The sequence below is a fragment of the Emys orbicularis genome, chromosome 10 (genome assembly GCF_028017835.1).
Source record: "Emys orbicularis isolate rEmyOrb1 chromosome 10, rEmyOrb1.hap1, whole genome shotgun sequence".
In the NCBI taxonomy this organism is placed as follows: Eukaryota; Metazoa; Chordata; order Testudines; family Emydidae; genus Emys; species Emys orbicularis.
In genome coordinates, this window is record NC_088692.1 from 22,700,547 (window position 1) to 22,717,742 (window position 17,196).

Here is a 17,196-nt window from a genome sequence, read left to right on the forward strand (position 1 = left end):
GCCCCATCCAACCCTTCCTCTCATTCCTGATGGCCCACTGGGACTCCTGCCCCATCCAACCACCCCTTCTCTCTGTCCCCAACTGCCCCTGCCCCTGCCTGCCCCCCACCGCCCAACCCAACCCAATCCCTGCTCCTTCCTGACTGCCCCCCCAGGACCCTTGCCCCCATTCAATCCCCCTGTTCCCTGCCCTCTGACCGCCCCGACCCCTATCCACCCCCCCACAACCCTCCGAACTCCCCTGCCCTCTTCCAACACCTGCTCCCTGCCCCCTTACTGCGCTGCCTGGGCCCGCTCAGCCCGGGCCTGGGTCCGGGGCCTGGGCCCACTCAGCCCGGGCCTGGGTCCGGGGCCGGGCCGGAGCCTCTCGGTCCGTGCTGGCGCCGCTCGCCTGGGGCCGGCGCCACAGGGCCCGAGCTGAGCCGGGCCAGAGCCGCTCGGCCGGGTCCACGCCTCTCGGGCCGGGCCGGCGCCACTTGGCCAGGGCCGGCACCACGGGGCCCAAGCCGGGCCGGAGCCGCTCGGCCAGTTCTGGGTCCTGGTCCGGAGCCGCTCAGCCGGGACCGAGACCGGCGCCGCGGGGCCCGAGCTGGACTGGGCTGGGGGTGTTCGGCCGGGGCCAGGCCGGAGGGAGCCGCGCGCTTGGCCAGGGCCGGACTGGGCCGCACTGCGCCTCCCTGGAACTCTCCTCGCGCCCCCCCCCTGCTTGCCGGCTGCTTGTTTCAGGCTTCCCGCGAACACATGATTCGCGGGAAGCAGGGGAGGGGGAGGAGAAGGTGGGCGGAGCGTTCAGGGGAGGAGAGGGAAGTGGGCCGGGGGCGGGGTGGACAGCTGCGCGGGGCCCTCTACACGCGGGGCCCCATTCAGGGGAATTGGCCGAATCGGCCTAAAGCCAGCCCTGGATGTGTGGTACCCAATTTTTAACTTAGTGGTTAAGTCTCTCACATGAGATGAGAGAGACTTGAGTTCAATTTTCTCCCATCTCTGCCAGAGGGGGAGAAGAGGGTTTGAACAGGGGTCTCACACCTTTCAGGAAAGTACTCTAACCACTGAACTTTGGGACATTCTGATGCAGGGGCTCCCTTAGTCTCTCCTATTGGAGCTATTCCACTCTTGATTAAATGAAGTCATTGGGGCAGAGAGCAAACAAGCAAGGGAATGACTCTGTATTTCAGTGGTTAATGCACCCACCAGGGATGTGGTAGACCCTGGGTGTAGTCCCGCTCCTTCAATCACTCTTCCCTGTTGAAACTATTTCACTGTGGATAAATGAGAGATTAAAGAAGCTCCCCCATCAGAATATCCCATAGTCCTTTGGTTAGAGCACTCCCCTAGGATTTGAGCAGGAGTCTCCCACCTCTCTTCTCCCCTGCTGGCAAAGAGGGGGGAATTGAACCCTGGTCTCCCACTTTCCACGTAAGTACTCAAACCATAGTGTTAAAATTTACAATGTGGGCAGTGGCACCACCATCCTCGGCAGCAACATTTTGAAGGGGATCCAATCCGATAAGTGGCCTTTAGGTATGCCCACCTGATTAGGTCCTGCTGTGAGTTGTCTTAGGTGTTCAATTGTCTATCTTTCCCCTGGTTTGTGACTTGCTCTAGAGCTTAGGCAGGCAATAGGCATCCAAATGTCTACAGTGAGGCAGCAGTGTGCATGCTCAGAGGCAGAAAATTGGGCACCTAAGGAACTTTTTACCCTGAGAAGTTAGGTGCTGAGTGAAGTTGTGTGGATTGTAGTAGAGCCAAAACTGATACTTAAGCATCTAAATATCTTTATGGATCAGGGCCCAAGTAGCTAGCTACACTGATTTATTAGACTCCATGAAATTGCAACTTTGGGTAGGAAAACTTTGTTTGTTTTTAAATCCAGGTTCATTTTGTCTAATTAGCTTTATGTACTGGTTCAACCTTCTACCCAGATCAATTTCTATCTAAGATGATCTGACCTTTGGAATCTGTTCAGTGTGCACACATGAATCATCTAAAAAAGTCATTCTTTGTTTTGATGTCAATAAGACTTGCATATGCCTCTCCCATTCCCTCTGGCTTATGATGGTTGCTCCTAGATTACTTCTAGGAGTAGAGCTTGCTGAAGTTTGGTTAGGAGCTGTAAGAATTGTTCCAGAATTCTGGATAATTCCTTCCTTTAATATTAAATTAGCATACTTTATTTTATTATCTATTATGTATACAGTAACATTACATAATGTTTGGAACCAAGGCCTCCTATGCCCTAGTAAAATACAAGGCACCTCTTCATTTAATCACCAATCATTCAATTAGAGTAGATGTTCTCAAACTTTTCAGTGTGACCCATAGCGTGGTCCACTGCCTCTCCCATTCTGTGGCTACATCTCTATGGCAATTGGTACCCTTGGAAAGTAATATTAAAGAGATTTTAACTCTCTTCAATGCATTGATCTATTTGGGGGGGAATCCTATTTCATTTTACTCTTAATTGTCTTGCCCTCTTCCCTCCATAGCGTTCCTTTTTCTCTCACTGACTCATCCATATAATTCCCTGCCACGTGGTGCTTTTTTCCCTTCTGTTCTCCTGGATATGCTTTACTGCAAGTTGGTCTCTTCTTCTGGTCTCAGGTAAAAAAAGCTTTCCAGGTGACTTATCTTTGTCAAACTGCTCCAGTGTAAGGCATTTTTGAAGAGAGTCAAAACCCCAGGCTTCAGTCTCTCTACACCGAAAAAACAGAACTATGGTGGGATTGAAGGGGTATGTTCAGTGTTGTGGAAAGGAAAAGCCAGTAAGAAGTGTAAGGATCTCTTTAGACATATTCTGTAGAATTAAAAGCAAAATATTTTTTCCCAATTATAGTTCACTTTCATACAGCAAACTTTAATCTGTTTAAATTAACGTTATACCTCAGCAATAGATGTAAACTTCCTGATTAATTTTCATCTTGCTGGAAACTTGAAAAATTAATTTGCTGTCAGTGTGGACAACTAAAATTTCAGTGCATGTGTTGAATCAGCAGGTGGATGTTTGCTCTGAGGTGCTAGACCACGTTTCCATTTCCCACTCTTGTGCAAATGTATCATATGGCAGATAATTGCCACCTTATATATTGAAGATGGCTATTACCTACAAGGTAGACATGGATTTTTCTAGTACTGTGTATGTTTGTGAAATACTTCTGTCATTTGGGGAGTGGGAAATCCCTTTTCATCCTTACTACAGGGACAGTAAGTATATGCTTTGTTTCCTCCAGCTTCCTCTTCTCCATTGAGCCAAATCCATAATAATCCATAGCTGTCAAAATCTTTCCCTCCCATTTTTTTAGTTTTTACTTTGTTCTCTTGTTTTCTCCCTACAGCACAGTGAGTTAAACCTTTTCATTCTCACTGTGAAGGGATGGCTACAGTGCAGGGGTTGATAAACTGGGGGTCATGAGGTGGTTATGTAGGGGTCAGGGACTGATAACCCCGAGCCCATGTTAAATTAAAATTAAATTACATTACATTAAAAACCTGAATTTAATTTATAGGGGGGGGGGTCACACTTAGAGGCTTGCTGTGTGAAAGGGGTTACCAATACAAAAAGTTTGAGAACCACTGCAATAGTAGAAATGCTACAGCTGCACTTGCACTGATGTAGCCTGTAGATACTTACTACACTATGGAAGGGGTTTGTCTGGTAAATCCAGAAGAATGCTTCCATTGATCTAGCGGCATCTTTGCAGGGGCTTAGGTTTGCTTACCTACATTGCAGAGGGTGTGAAATTTTTCACAGGACTGCATGACCTAGTTAGGTTGACTTTGTATGATAGAGCAGCCCTTAGACACTTATTCTGCTCTCTCTGCTCCTACTGCTCTTAGAATCACAGAAATTAAGAGATGGAAAAAATGTTACTCTCAGCTGGTTGGGGTACCAGTGTTGGACTATTCCCTATACTAGAGCTTTGTTTTAAATTTAAAGTTTTAAATTTCTGCTGCAAAGACTTAACTTTGCTCATGGTTGAGTTTTGTCCTTTTGGGGTCGGCCCTTTCATTGGGTCAAGCTTCCATACACTTAGGGCACTCACTCCCTGTATAAAGCACACCTGCTGATTGTGGGAACCACTTCCAGCATAATGACATGTCCCAGTCTCCCATTTTTATTTCTGTATTGCCGCTCTCTTTGTCCCCTGAGGTGGCAAGGGATCTCATGTGAGCCTCTGTTACTTCTGGGCATAGTTCTTCTGCTGTGCCTCACTAAGTACACTCAGCAGTGAAAAAACAATGTAAAATATTCTTATAGCAAACCCCTCATTTACTTGAAAATGAATGGGCCTCTTCAACCACTGTGGAGACAGGGGTGGTCAGGTCTGATTCCTGCCTGGGGATACAGCAAAAGATTCAGGGAGAAGTGACGAGCTTAGGGCTACATGGAGGCGGGAGGGAAGGGGCACGGGGAGGGCGCCATGGGCTGAGGGAATCCGCGGGGTGCAACTATCAATAGCGATGCCGCCAGTAGAAGGGCTAGGGGGTACCGCTGTGTGGGCTGCGGCTCCCCGAAGAGCCGTGGCTACGACAGCCGCTTAGCTCGCGCTGTGGAACTTCAAGCGCGGCTGCGCGCGAGAAGCCACGAAGCACAACCCCCCAAAACCGCCCCGTCGGATTGGCGCCCCGTGGGACAATATGGCAGCTATCCCCGCCCGCCTCGGGCCGCTCACGTGAGCGCTCACGTGTCCGGCGGGGGAGGAGGGTTGTTTCCGGAAGTGCTCGGTGCGGGCAGAGCCGGGTTTAGGACGCTGCGGAGCGGGGCTCTGGCCGGGCTGGTGCGGGGATGGAGATCATCAGGAGTAGTGAGTGACGGCGGGGCGCGCGCCGGGTGGGGGGCCGGTTTCCCAGGGCCTGGCCTCACCGCTCTTCTCCTGGGCCGCTCCCGGGGCCCCGAGAGTGTCCTCGGGGCCGTGACCGGCCCGTTCGCGTAGCAGCCGGGGCTCCGCTGTGCTCGGGAGCTGCACGTGCCCCTGCGAGGAGGCTCCTGGTGCCGAGGAGGGGGGAGGCCCCGCGAGAGGGCGCCGGGCAGGGCAGGCTCGGCTCAGCCGCCCCGAGTGAGGGGACGGGGAGCAGTAGGTGGGCTGCCTGCCGCTGCCTCACAGGGGCTGGGGCTCCACGCGCGGGCCCTGCCGCGGTACCTGGCTGAGCTGTGACCTCCGGCCCGCTGTCTGCACCCCAAAGCCCGGCCCTTGTGCCCATGTCTATTTGTAGCTATTGATGCAGCAAATGAAGAAAACTTGAAGAGCACCTGAAAAAAATAAAATGTGAAAGATGACTGTTAATCTGAGCAATCTATTTTATCTCACCCCCAACTCCCCCGCCCCCCGAAATAGATCTGACTGCTTGATCTTCCCACAAAACTTGATCTCAATAGAATAGGTCTTCTGAAATGGTGAGAGAGTAGAAAATTAAAGTCACTGTTTTTGCTGGGAAGATGTGTCCCGTTGCACTGTGACCATCTAATCATTGTTAGGGAAGCTAATTGGGCCCTTATCCTGCATTGAAGTCTATGCTAGCCAGCCCTTGCACAGAGCTACATTTATTTAATGGAGTCTGCCTCTGTAGGAGGCTGGGGACTCTACATGGGAATGTGCAGGGCAAGAATGGGCAGAGGAAATTTGATCATGGTATACTACATGTGCAATATTTTTAGGTTAAACTTGTTAAGTGTTGCTTAGCATGGTGATTTGATGTCTGTTACCCAACAGAATTTAGATTAAATACATAGTTTGCTAAAATAAAATAAAAACATACCTTTGGTCTTATCTTGGCAGGTGCTTACTGGTTGTTGTGGTGGTGTTGGTTATTTTGTATCTGAAGATAAATGAAGGGCAAGAAAATGTCAAGGGCTTAAGGTTTCAGCTATTTCAGCTGGGTAAATCCAGAGTCTGCTTTTGATTGTAGTCTGTACTGGATGTATTATAATTGAGAGAAGGTAGAAGGTGTTGCTACATCTGCTAGAATCGGTACTCTAGCAAAATGATTTTTTTGGTCAATTTGAGCTAAAACATTGAGGATATAACATTACATGTTACATGGAAAATTTGGTCATTGCATTAATGCTGCTTCTAATACTTCCTTAGGTTTTGTTAAGGAGAAAATAATTGCCTTTTTCATTGTTTTGCAGAATTAATAATGCCTTGCATGATTTAAAGACTTGGAGTGTGCTTTCTGGTGATCTGATGCACAAAGGGAAAATGGAGGAAGATGTGAAGTTACAAAGAGAGAATGAAAAGTTGAAAGTTAAAGCAGATGCTGCTCCTGAGATCAGCCGTCTGATTTCAGTTAGCGAGTTCTCTTGCCATTGCTGTTATGATATTCTGGTGAATCCCACCACCTTGAACTGTGGTCATAGTTTCTGTAGACACTGCCTAGCCTTGTGGTGGGTATCCTCTAAGAAGAATGAGTGTCCAGAATGCAGAGAAAAGTGGGAAGGATTCCCCAAGGTCAACATCCTCCTCAGGTGATTGTAATGCATCTATTTGGTCTTTCTAAAAGCAAAGACACATACATACTTAGTTGTTTGTTTTTTGCTATATACTTTTAAACCCACTCCGTAATCAGAGCTTTCTTGCAGACTTTAAGGCTTGCAGTCTCTCACAATATGTAATTGTTCTGAACTGTTGAAGTAATCATGTCTGTATTTTGGAGTGGATCTCTGAATTTTCTTTTCAGATTTTTTTAAATGCCTTAAGTTTTTCCCTTCACTTTTATTAGTTCTTAACAACATATCACAACTAGAAATAATTCTAGTTTTGAATGATCAGTGGTATTAATGTGAGTACTGCTTTAGTTCCTTGGAATAAATTCTGATCTCATTACAGCACAATGCTAGAAGTATTGATTCATTAAGTACTTGCTGGTTTTTTGAGTTACATACAACCTCTTTTATTGCATTTTTTTAAGAAAGCAATTTTCTGAGCTGTGTAAACAATATTCAATTAAATAGTCTACACTGTTGATTTTAGGCTTTACTGTTGGACTTGGCCAGTGCTATTGAATAACAACCTGTTTGCTGTCTTTCAAAAGTACTAAGGTATATCCTGACTATCTAAATTTAGAATAGTGGTTATTGTATAAACTTCAGTTTTTCTTGTCATACATTTAAGGTTCACTATAAAGAAATATAACGTCTGTGTACAAAAACCTTTTATTCAGCTTTTAACTAATGTTGATTGCCAAAACCTCCTTTCACTTAAAACTTAATAGGTAACTAATAAGCTGTAAAATACACTTTGCAGCTGAGTCCTAGTTCTCGGTGCTGTAGACTTGGGTAGACTCCATGAAATATTATAGTCACTGATATGTGTTTCTCCAGGGATGCTATTGAAAAGCTATTTCCTGATGCCATTGAACAGAGAAAAGAAGACATTCAGCAAAACAGTGATGTAGCTCACAGCCTTGCAGCCTTCCAAAAACATGGAAATGATCAGATTTCTGCACCTCCAAATGTGAGAAGAATTAATCCTCGAGGAGGGGGTTTTTTCTCTGGCGTTCTGACGGCTTTAACTTGTGTGGCAGTAAGTTTCATCCCCATCCATTTTCCAGATAAACATGGAAAACCATCTTGATGGTTTTAAATCATTGACAAACACCATCAGCATTTAATTTAAGCACTCCAGAAAAGTAATGACAAATATTTTTGGGGGTGGTGGGTGGAGTTGGTGTTAACTATATATTTCAGTGCCAACTGTGGATGGATAATAAATGGGGGTGGGAGATGTTGAGAACTTGGCGATCTTACTCAAATGTGAGTATTTGTTGTTGTATTTGAGTGTACTCCTTCAAACCTGCAAGACTTTCAAACATTTGATCCAAACTTTGTCAATGATGATTATACTACATTCCAAAAGGATCTGTTGGCTGTCTTGTAGGTGGTTCTGCTTGGGTATCATTGGAGCAGCAGAGAATATGAAGATGATCTTCTTGTCCACAAACCTGTTGCTAAATGGACTCCTGAAGAGGTGATTCTTTGGCTAGAACAGCTGGGTCCTTGGGCTTCCCTGTATAGAGAGAGATTTTTATTAGTGAATGGAAGGTGAGGAAAATACAATCTCAAACTGACAAGAGTAGCCATAATAGAACCATTTAATTGGATAGACTTCATTTTGCATACTATATATGTAATGAAATGTCAAGATCTTGTTACCCAGGTGATCAAACATTCTGGTACCAAAGGACGTTTCAACCCTCAATTTAATTGACATAATTCTAATAATGGGTGTTAATACGAAGTATGTGATTTTTCTTTGTTTTACAGTTTTGATAGCTTATAGTCAGGAAAGATTATAAGTAAAATGTTACCAGGTCTCTATAACAGGGATTTGGACAGTTACCGAATGACCCAGATTCTGGAGATAGAGGCTTAGCGACATCCAGATCATGGGGTTGCATCCCTTACCATTTTGTCTAATAGTCATTGATGCACCTATCCTCCATGAATTTATCTAATTCACTTTTGAACCCAGTTATAGTTTCAGTTTTCACAACATCCCCTGGTTAACTGTGCATCGTGTGAAGAACTTCCTATTGTTTTAAACCTGCTGTCTATTAATTTATCGGGTGACCCCTTATTCTTATTATGTGAAGGGATAAATAACACTACTTATTCACGTTCTCCATACCATTCATGATTTTATAGACCTCTATCATATCCCCCCTTTTCCAAGCTGAACAGTCCCAATCTTTTTAATTTCTCCTCATATGACAGCTGTTCCATACCCTTTCTCTTCTCTAGACTCCCCTTCCTTCCCCCACTCTTCCTCTTAACTTGATGCTCCAGTAAATGCAAACTCTTCCATCCTAAATTGATGCACGACCAGTTAAAATTATAAAACAGATTTCTTTTCATGAAACCCAGATTTAAAACATAAGCTACTACACTTAGATAGGATCTTATCTTATAGTGTGGTGTTAGTTCTAGTGTGAGCACAGCTCTAGGAATAAAAGGCAAGCTATGTTGGCTTGCCTGGCTTAAAACTTGTTTGTTTGCCAAATGTGGGGACAAAATTAGTAAGGGAAGATTTTAATTCAAGCTTGTCAATGATAAGACCATAGAATGTATTTTATAGGATTTGGGGGCTTTTAGTGTGTTTAAACGTGTATGGTATGGGACATAATTTCTAAAAGTGATATCTTGGTGATTCAGTATCTAGTTACTATGTTAGAATTAAAATAGTGTCTGTTACGAAAGAGGTGAGCTGTCAGTATTTACCCTTCTGAATTATTTTATTTTGTAGGCTTCTACTAACAATAACAGATGAAGATTTCACAAAAACTCCTTATCATATAGAGAACAGTAGCCATAGAAAAGCCATCATAATGGAATTGGAACGTGTGAAAACCTTGGGAGTTAAACCACCACAGAACCTTTGGGAATACAAGGTAAATTTTATAAAGTAATGAAGTGTGTCACTTAGAATAGATATTTTCAAAGACTATTTAGGCAACTACAAAGAAACATCTAATTCTTTAGAATGGGATCAATAAGTGTCTGAATACAATGCAAGGGATCACATGCAAATGAAATCTCTCAAAGGTGAATGAAAAACCGGATTCATGTGACTGGTATGGCAGTGGATGCAACTGTAACGGTACTGTTGCATATTGCACAACAAAAGCCCAGAAAATCATAATGTTCAGAAGAAAGCAAGGCAGGGAAGTAGTCTGTGTGCAAACTGTTAAGTTTAAAAACTAATGACTTGATTTCTGTCACATTTGTCAATGCTAAATGATTTTCAGTGATGACTGCTAAAGCAAAATAAACATACTTCAGAAAAGTTCTCTTAAATCTCTAAAAGCTTCTCGTAATAGTATGTCTCACTGTTAACCTTCTGATTCGTTTCAGGCAGTAAATCTGGGAAAGTCACTGTTCCTACTATATGCACTAAAGAGCTCTCCAAGACTTAGTATGTTGTATCTATACTTGTTTGATTACACCGAAATATTTCTACCGTTCATCTATACAATATGTCCTGTGCAAGAAGATGAATATGAAGATATTATCACAAAACTATTAGTAAGTGTTTAAAACATTTATCATTGTGCCAATTGCTTTAAATTGAAGCATTTGTATTTAAAATTTACTTTTCAAATATGCATAGCACATTGCTTATCATTCTTATCTTATAATAATAGCTTTTTAAAAAAAATACTTCCCTGCAAAATAAGCTTCATCCTCAAGCTTACTATATAGGGTGTTGATAGTGTAACAGCTATTAAAGTTGCCCAGCACTTCCAGTTTATAACTCCTTGTTCTTAATTGGTTACTGTTTGGCAGTTATAGACATTCAGGTTTTAAAAAAAAAAAAAAAATCATGCTTCATCTTGGCCTCAGGTTGACTTAAAAAAAAAAAAAAAAAAAAAAAAGTAGCACTGCATGAAATAGCAGTCTCATGGGGGAAAATAGCATTTGATCATGTAATTAAATACTGTTCCATTAAAATATTTGAGGGGGGGGCAGAATTGAAGCTGCATGGGCAACTCCAGCACAGGCACTTTCTAACTTTTGAATGCCTGACTTTGCAAACTTAACACTTTTTTTTTTTTTTTTTAAAACATTTGTTTCCATGTGTAGATTGTGTGTTAATCAATGGTAAATGAGACTAGACATACCAAGCGATTCCTTGCCCAGAAATGGAAAGGCATTGCATCTGTTCCAATGGATTTCTATATTTAAGAGCAAACCTTGTGAAAGCAAATAGTGACAATGTCTAGTTAAATTATGTATATTCCTAATTAGATTTCTGAAGTCTTGCACTTTTTAAAGTATAATCTCTTCACTTGGCTTTTCTTTTTGCATTTGACATCTTAGACAACTTAAAACAATTGTTAGTTTCATATTTAGGCTTTACTGCTAAAATGTTTTGGTGTCAGTTTTTAAAACACATTCCTTTGAAAAACTTTCCATTGGAGCTTAAAGAAAAATATTCTACTGGTCTTGGAATATGTGTAAACTTGTCCTTACAAAATATAAATATTAGTCTGAATTGGAGTAATCATTGTAATTTATGAGGGCACTACAGTAACAAATGCATGTATTTAAAGATCAGTTTTGTGTTAACTACACTGTCTTCTTTTAACACATGTGGCTTGCACTTTAAAAGAAATCTCATCTGAAGGTTCCTATGTATTTTTCTAAATAACCAATTACTTCAAAACCATGGTATGTTTACTTAGCATACTGGATAAAATCTATTTAATAACTCTAAGAATTGAAGGAATGAGGTGGTAGCTTTCATGTTTTTTTGTCCGAAACCATTTTATTTATAATAAAGCCTGTAGTGGCAACAACCACTCCTTAGTTAATGTTGTCTTCTGTCTGGAAGCACAATTCCACTTTATTTCTGTGTCCCTTCAACCTTCTTTTAAATCCTCGAATGTCTTCTGCTTCTAATTTGGCCTGTGAGCACCTTTTTCTGCTACCAAAATTTTGAAACTGTTCAGACAAGCTGTTAAGATAAACGCCTATTCACACTTGAAAATACTTACTACTTCCCCACTCTCTGATAACAGCCTGCTGCTGCCAGCTCATGTAGTTTAATTCTGTAGCAACTTTGAAGGTTCAGGACTTGGTTACTGTTCTATTCCTTCCCACGCCCCTATTCAACCCTCTGTGTTGCCTGGGCCCCACCAGGGTGAGTACTGAGGGCACAGGAAAGACTCTGGGTATGTCTGTTTTTTTTTTTTTTTTTTTTTTTTTTCCTGGAGGTGGAAGGTGTAACTACCAGCTTCAGGAGACGTACCGAAGCTAGTACACTAAAAATAGACGTGTAGCCTCAGCTGCACATGTGGCAAAAGGACTAGCTGCCCCTTGTTCATGTTTAGGGTCTCAGAGGGGATTGTACTTGGGGCAGCCAGCCCGCCCCTCATGTTGCTGTACCTACATTTCTATTTTTAGGGGATCAGCTCAACCAGAAATTAAACATTCCAGTGTAGCCATACACTAAGTCTGTGCTCAGTTAAGAGCAGAAGCTGCAGGCAAGTCATTCCTAGTCCCTGCAGCCCTGGGCTGGAGCATGCTCCAATACAAAAGAAGTATTTGGAGAACTTGGTCCTCAAACCACAACAAGCCTTTTCTGCGTGTGTAAATAGCAATTGTTCAGAGGCTTGTAACTTAGCCAAACAGAAAGATTTTCTTGGGGATGATAAACAGCACTTCTGTGATGCTAGAGTGCGGTGATGTCAAATTTCAGGTTCTTGCTCCAAAATATGAAGATGTTAGAGCTTTTCACTGAAAAGACTTATAAGTTTTGGGTTGTTGTGGGTGTGTTAAACATTGGTTTAAAAAAAAAAAAAGCAATCTTTTCCTAACCTTGTCCTTGAAAATGGCTGAACCTTTTCAGTCTTAAGCAGTGACCCAAATAGAAAATAGCCAAACTTTAACCATTAGGATTGATAAGTTAGAAAGAAGACTGTTTTCAGTTCCTTCTGATGGAAGGTTGTCCAACACTTTAACCATAGGTGTCACTGTCCCCACCTATAATATTGATAACCTAAATATATGGCCCGAGTTGAAGAAATGCTGACCACCTGCAGCTCCCATTGACTTGGGCAGCAGTTGTGGATGCCCATCTTTGAAAATCACTTATTTTATTAGCCTAAATATTAATTTAGGTACCTAACTGTAGGCTCCCATATTTGAGAATGTTGACCTGTAATCCCATGTGGATGGGAAAGGTGGATTTCGCAGGGAAGCAGCGACCTAAACTCTGCTGAGGCATGTGTCACTGTGCAATTCTTAACTGTCTGCAGTTTCTGAGAAACTTTTAAGATTGAGAATACAATATGAGTCCTTAATTCTAAATCAATACATCCAATAAAATAGGCATAAAGAGAAGAAAGGAGGCTTGAGTCATTACAGGGGCAAAAGTTGAGGCTTGTATTAGGATTCAATATTGATATGGAAAATGAGAATAAACCCTCCTGGTTTCAGGACATGAACCAATTTCTGGCACTAGTTATGAAAAAGTTTCCTCAAGGGCAAGTTTATTTTTGTAACTGTCTGTCAAAGGCTTTCTTACTCCTTCCTTTGAAACATCTGTTGCTGGCTGCTGCTAGAAGCTAGACTGTGGAATAGATGGACCATTTGCAGACATGCCAAACCTGTGGGGGGAAAATGCAGAAATTGGGCTTGTTTTTGGCTTAATTGGCTTGTGATTGCTTGTTGGCTAGTTTTTTGGCTTGTTGGGCTTGTAGCTTGTTGCTTCTTTGATCAGCTCCCGGCAAGCAGGGGTAAGGGGGGGGAGGGCAGCGGCAAGGGGGGAGAGAGTCAGGAGTGCACAGTAGGCGCACCAGAGTACCGGACTGGACGCTGGGGGGGATCAAGTCACATAAAGTGTTGGGGTTCTTGTTTGGGGATTGGCTTGTTTGGCCTTGTTTTGAAATGGGATTAACTTGATTTTTGGCGTATTGTGAAAGTTAGGGTGCTTATTTACCGCGTGACAGTTGGCAACTGTGATCATTTGTCTAATCTGATATGGCAGTTCCTGTGCATATCTGTATATTTTTAAAAGATTGACTTTCCTGGATTTAAAATGTCAGTGTCTTTTCTACAATCTTGTGTTTTTAAACTCTTAAATTGCTTACACACCTACTCAGTCATTAATTCTAGTATAATGAAGACTTTCTTTAATTTCTTAAACACTTCAGTGATTAGTACTCATTGAAAGGAATCTTACCCATATCTGCAGCTGGTGCTTGTTTGTAGAGTATGCTTACTTATTTGCACCCTCACTTAAAAATTTGTGTGATGGAAATTAAAATTTCCGTTTAACTAGCTAGCAAAACTTTAGTGAAGCAAAGGTACTTCCTTCAATGAAGGAAAAACCATAAAGCAATGAAAGGTAAACTGAACTAGTATGTAATTAATTTGATCATTGATTCTCATTTTTTCCCCTTAGGACCTTAAGGATCCTACTTGGAAACAGTGGAGAGAATTCATTGTTAAATACTCATTTTTGCCATATCAGTTAATAGCTGAATTTGCTTGGGATTGGTTGGAGATACACTATTGGACATCACGATTTATAATTGTTAATGCCATGTTGCTCTCTGTTCTGGAGTTATTCTCCTTTTGGAGGCTCTGGTCAAGAAGGGAACTGAAGTAAGTCTTGCTCAGATGGTTTCAATTTTTTATGGTTGCTATTGAAGATAGAGAGTGGGGGGTGGGTGGGGGGGGCAGGGATAAATGTTGACAATTGGTTATGTTTGTAATTTTGACAATTAAAATGACCATGTTGAAACAGCACCATCAAGGTGAATAAGTATTAGATGAATCTGCCCACAGAATCGACGTATACCACAGTTGGTGAATAATATAATTGATATTTTACTTATGGACATTTGAGTGACTTTTAATCAGTACATCTGTTGATTCTGAATACTAGTACTATACGTTCTACTGCTTCCCATAAATTCGCTAATGTTAATTCTCCAGGAAAAAGCTTCAAGTTTCTATTATGGCAATCTTGATGTAAGGAGTGTATGCTAAAGATCCAATGCAAATTAAGACAGTCTAATTGGCTTGGAAATTCAGTATAGTACAATAGTTCTTGGAAGATGTTTACTTGCAAAGAATTGCTATTTTTTTCTCAAATTTAGATTACTGGTATTTATTAAGGCTTCACTTAAGATGTTCATCACCTGTTACAGAGCTAGAGAGTGGGAGTAATTACTGTTTACCAAGCACTATTCTAGTTTGTCTTCCAAAATGAATGGCATCAATATTGCTTTATTAGAATAGAAATGAGCAGTCATTAGTGTCTACTTTCATGCTGTGCTTGGAGGGGATGGGCAAAAAGAGGGTTAATGTTTTGACAGGATGTTTTTTGTTATCTTTCTACTACTGGAGGACAGAGTAGGCTTTGTGGAGAACAATCTACATTTTTTTTCTCTATTTAAGCAATTATCTTAACTTGCTATAAACTACTGAATTCTTGTGGCTCAGTAGCAGTATTTTATCTGAGTAGGCCAGGACAGAAGCTACACCTGAAAGGCATCTGTTGGAACCATAGGATGCAATTGGTGAGAATGTGGTAGACTAGGTGGCATCTCACAGATTGAATTAATGTTGTAATGACTACTCATAGGTATTTTTCTTCATTCATTTGTTTTAATAGTGATGTCTAGAATACCTTCTCTATAGAAAGATGATTCTCTTGCTCTTTTTTTTCAGGACTATTCCTCAGAGAATGTGGAGCCATTTCTGGAAAGTGTCAACCCAGGGACTTTTTGTTGCTATCTTTTGGCCCATTATTCCTCAGTTTGTCTGCAACTGTCTGTTTTACTGGGCCTTGTACTTTAATCCAATTATAAATATTGATCTTGTGGTAAAAGAAGTACGACGTCTGGAAACACAAGTGCTGTGATTTGACATTGAATCTTTTTCTTAGGAATTGAATACCTAAGCTGTCCAAATGTCTGAAGTCAGACATCTGAAAGGAAAACAAATTGCTTTCTTTGCTTGCTTCCTTTGTGGTGATTGAAAAAATGCTCATTTTGTTAATTTAAAAAAAATTGCCTTGAGGTAAGTCCATTTTGAAGCAGTAGGTACCATAACCCTAAAGGTAGGCTTTGTTTTATGTACCATTGCCATAAATAAGGAGGATATTGTAATCTTGAATGGGCCTTGTACGGTTGCTGTAGTCATGCTATTCGATTTTGGGCTAACTATAAAAATCAGACTACAATACTACTCTTGTGCAATCTGGCTAATGCCAAGTTGTTAGGGCCTTTACACTCAATACCTTCTAAACAGTTAAAACTGAGTGCTGTGCTATTTTGTAACTTAGCATTTCCTGACAGTTGTATATTATTCAAAACTTGACAGAGGGGAGCTTTTGGACAATCTCTTTAATTGGTTTAATATTGAAAAGATTTGAGGCTTTTTGATTCATCTTGACATGCTAGGATGCTACAGTCAAACCCATACATTTATAAACATTTGCCAATAGTGCTCATTTTAAAATTCCCTCTATTCCAACTGTATAACACTTAGTTTTCTTTGTATCCCACACCTTTTATAATTGGCAAACATGATTGGCATGACTTAAAGCTGTTTTATTCATGCCAGTTAATTTTTATCCGTCAGAGCTGACTTAGTGCTTCCTCTCCTAAATCAATTTTTATTTGCTAATTTCTTAAATGAATTCAGATACCTCTCACAGTATTAATCTGGTAAAGCTGCCATGATACTGTAATTGCTTATTGTAGTCTGATGTATGTAGCAAGACCTGTATCTGTAAATACTGAATGAGAAGTGATTTATTTTGTATAAAAATCCAACCAGGTTGCCATTTTGTTTTTGTGGTGTTTGAGAGAAACAGAGGTTAACTTTTGTTCTTAAAATCCTTTGTACTTATGAATCTCATCTTTGTTGAGTTTGCATTTGTATCATACTATTAATGAATTCCAGATTTGCATATGAACACTTTTAAAAGTTGGACAAAATTAAAGATTTTTTTCTAAAACTTCCTTCCTTTAAACTAAAGAATCAAATTTACCTTTACATTTTTTCTTGTCAAAGCTCTGACGTTTACCTTGTACTGTAATTGATCAATAACTTTTAGCAAATCTTCTGGCTTAAAGTTAGCCTGATCACAATGGAAACAAGATTTGTTTTTCAGAAAATGTGGATGTTCACAATTAGTTATGAAGAAAATTCATTGTACGGTACTCGTTAATTTGAAGCTTTTCTGAAGAGAAGCCCCAAAACTTTAAAGTTTGCTTACCTAACCGTGCAACCCAGCTTTACATTCCTGTAAAGCAAAAACGTTCTCTTCTGAGTATTGTAGTATATAGATCCTGACTCATGGGGATAGGTCTGTGCCCTGCGTGTTGAGTCAGGACCCTCTTTGTGTAAAAGGGGGGGCAGAATACAGGAATCCATATCCTGGAGCTGTGGTCTTTGGAGACTTCCTCTGGTTCAAAACACTCTAGGTCCTAGTGGCTTAACCACTCATCACATCTGCCTCTGTGGAATGAGGCTGCAGCAGGCGACCACGGAGCGGCTGCAGCAGGCGACCACGGAGCGGCTGCAGCAGGCGACCACGGAGCGGCTGCAGCAGGCGACCACGGAGCGGCTGCAGCAGGCGACCACGGAGCGGCCACTGGTATCTATGTTGCTACTCTATATGTGGGAGGCAGGCAGAATTTTTTCCCCCTGGTCTCTCTGGGATTCCCACTCAAGTTGTACAA

The 17,196-nt window shown here is 41.6% G+C and overlaps 1 protein-coding gene across 1 annotated transcript; it reads left to right on the top strand.

Moving 5' to 3' along the window:
• The first annotated feature begins 4,709 nt into the window (after window positions 1-4,709).
• On the top strand, window positions 4,710-16,453 carry BFAR (bifunctional apoptosis regulator). The gene is made up of 8 exons (XM_065412057.1): window positions 4,710-4,802; window positions 6,128-6,463; window positions 7,319-7,520; window positions 7,875-8,038; window positions 9,240-9,384; window positions 9,848-10,018; window positions 13,902-14,104; window positions 15,176-16,453. Exons 2-8 carry the CDS (start codon window positions 6,183-6,185, stop codon window positions 15,366-15,368), a joined length of 1,359 nt encoding a protein of 452 aa, XP_065268129.1. The 5' UTR covers window positions 4,710-4,802; window positions 6,128-6,182; the 3' UTR covers window positions 15,369-16,453.
• Window positions 16,454-17,196: the final 743 nt, after the last annotated feature.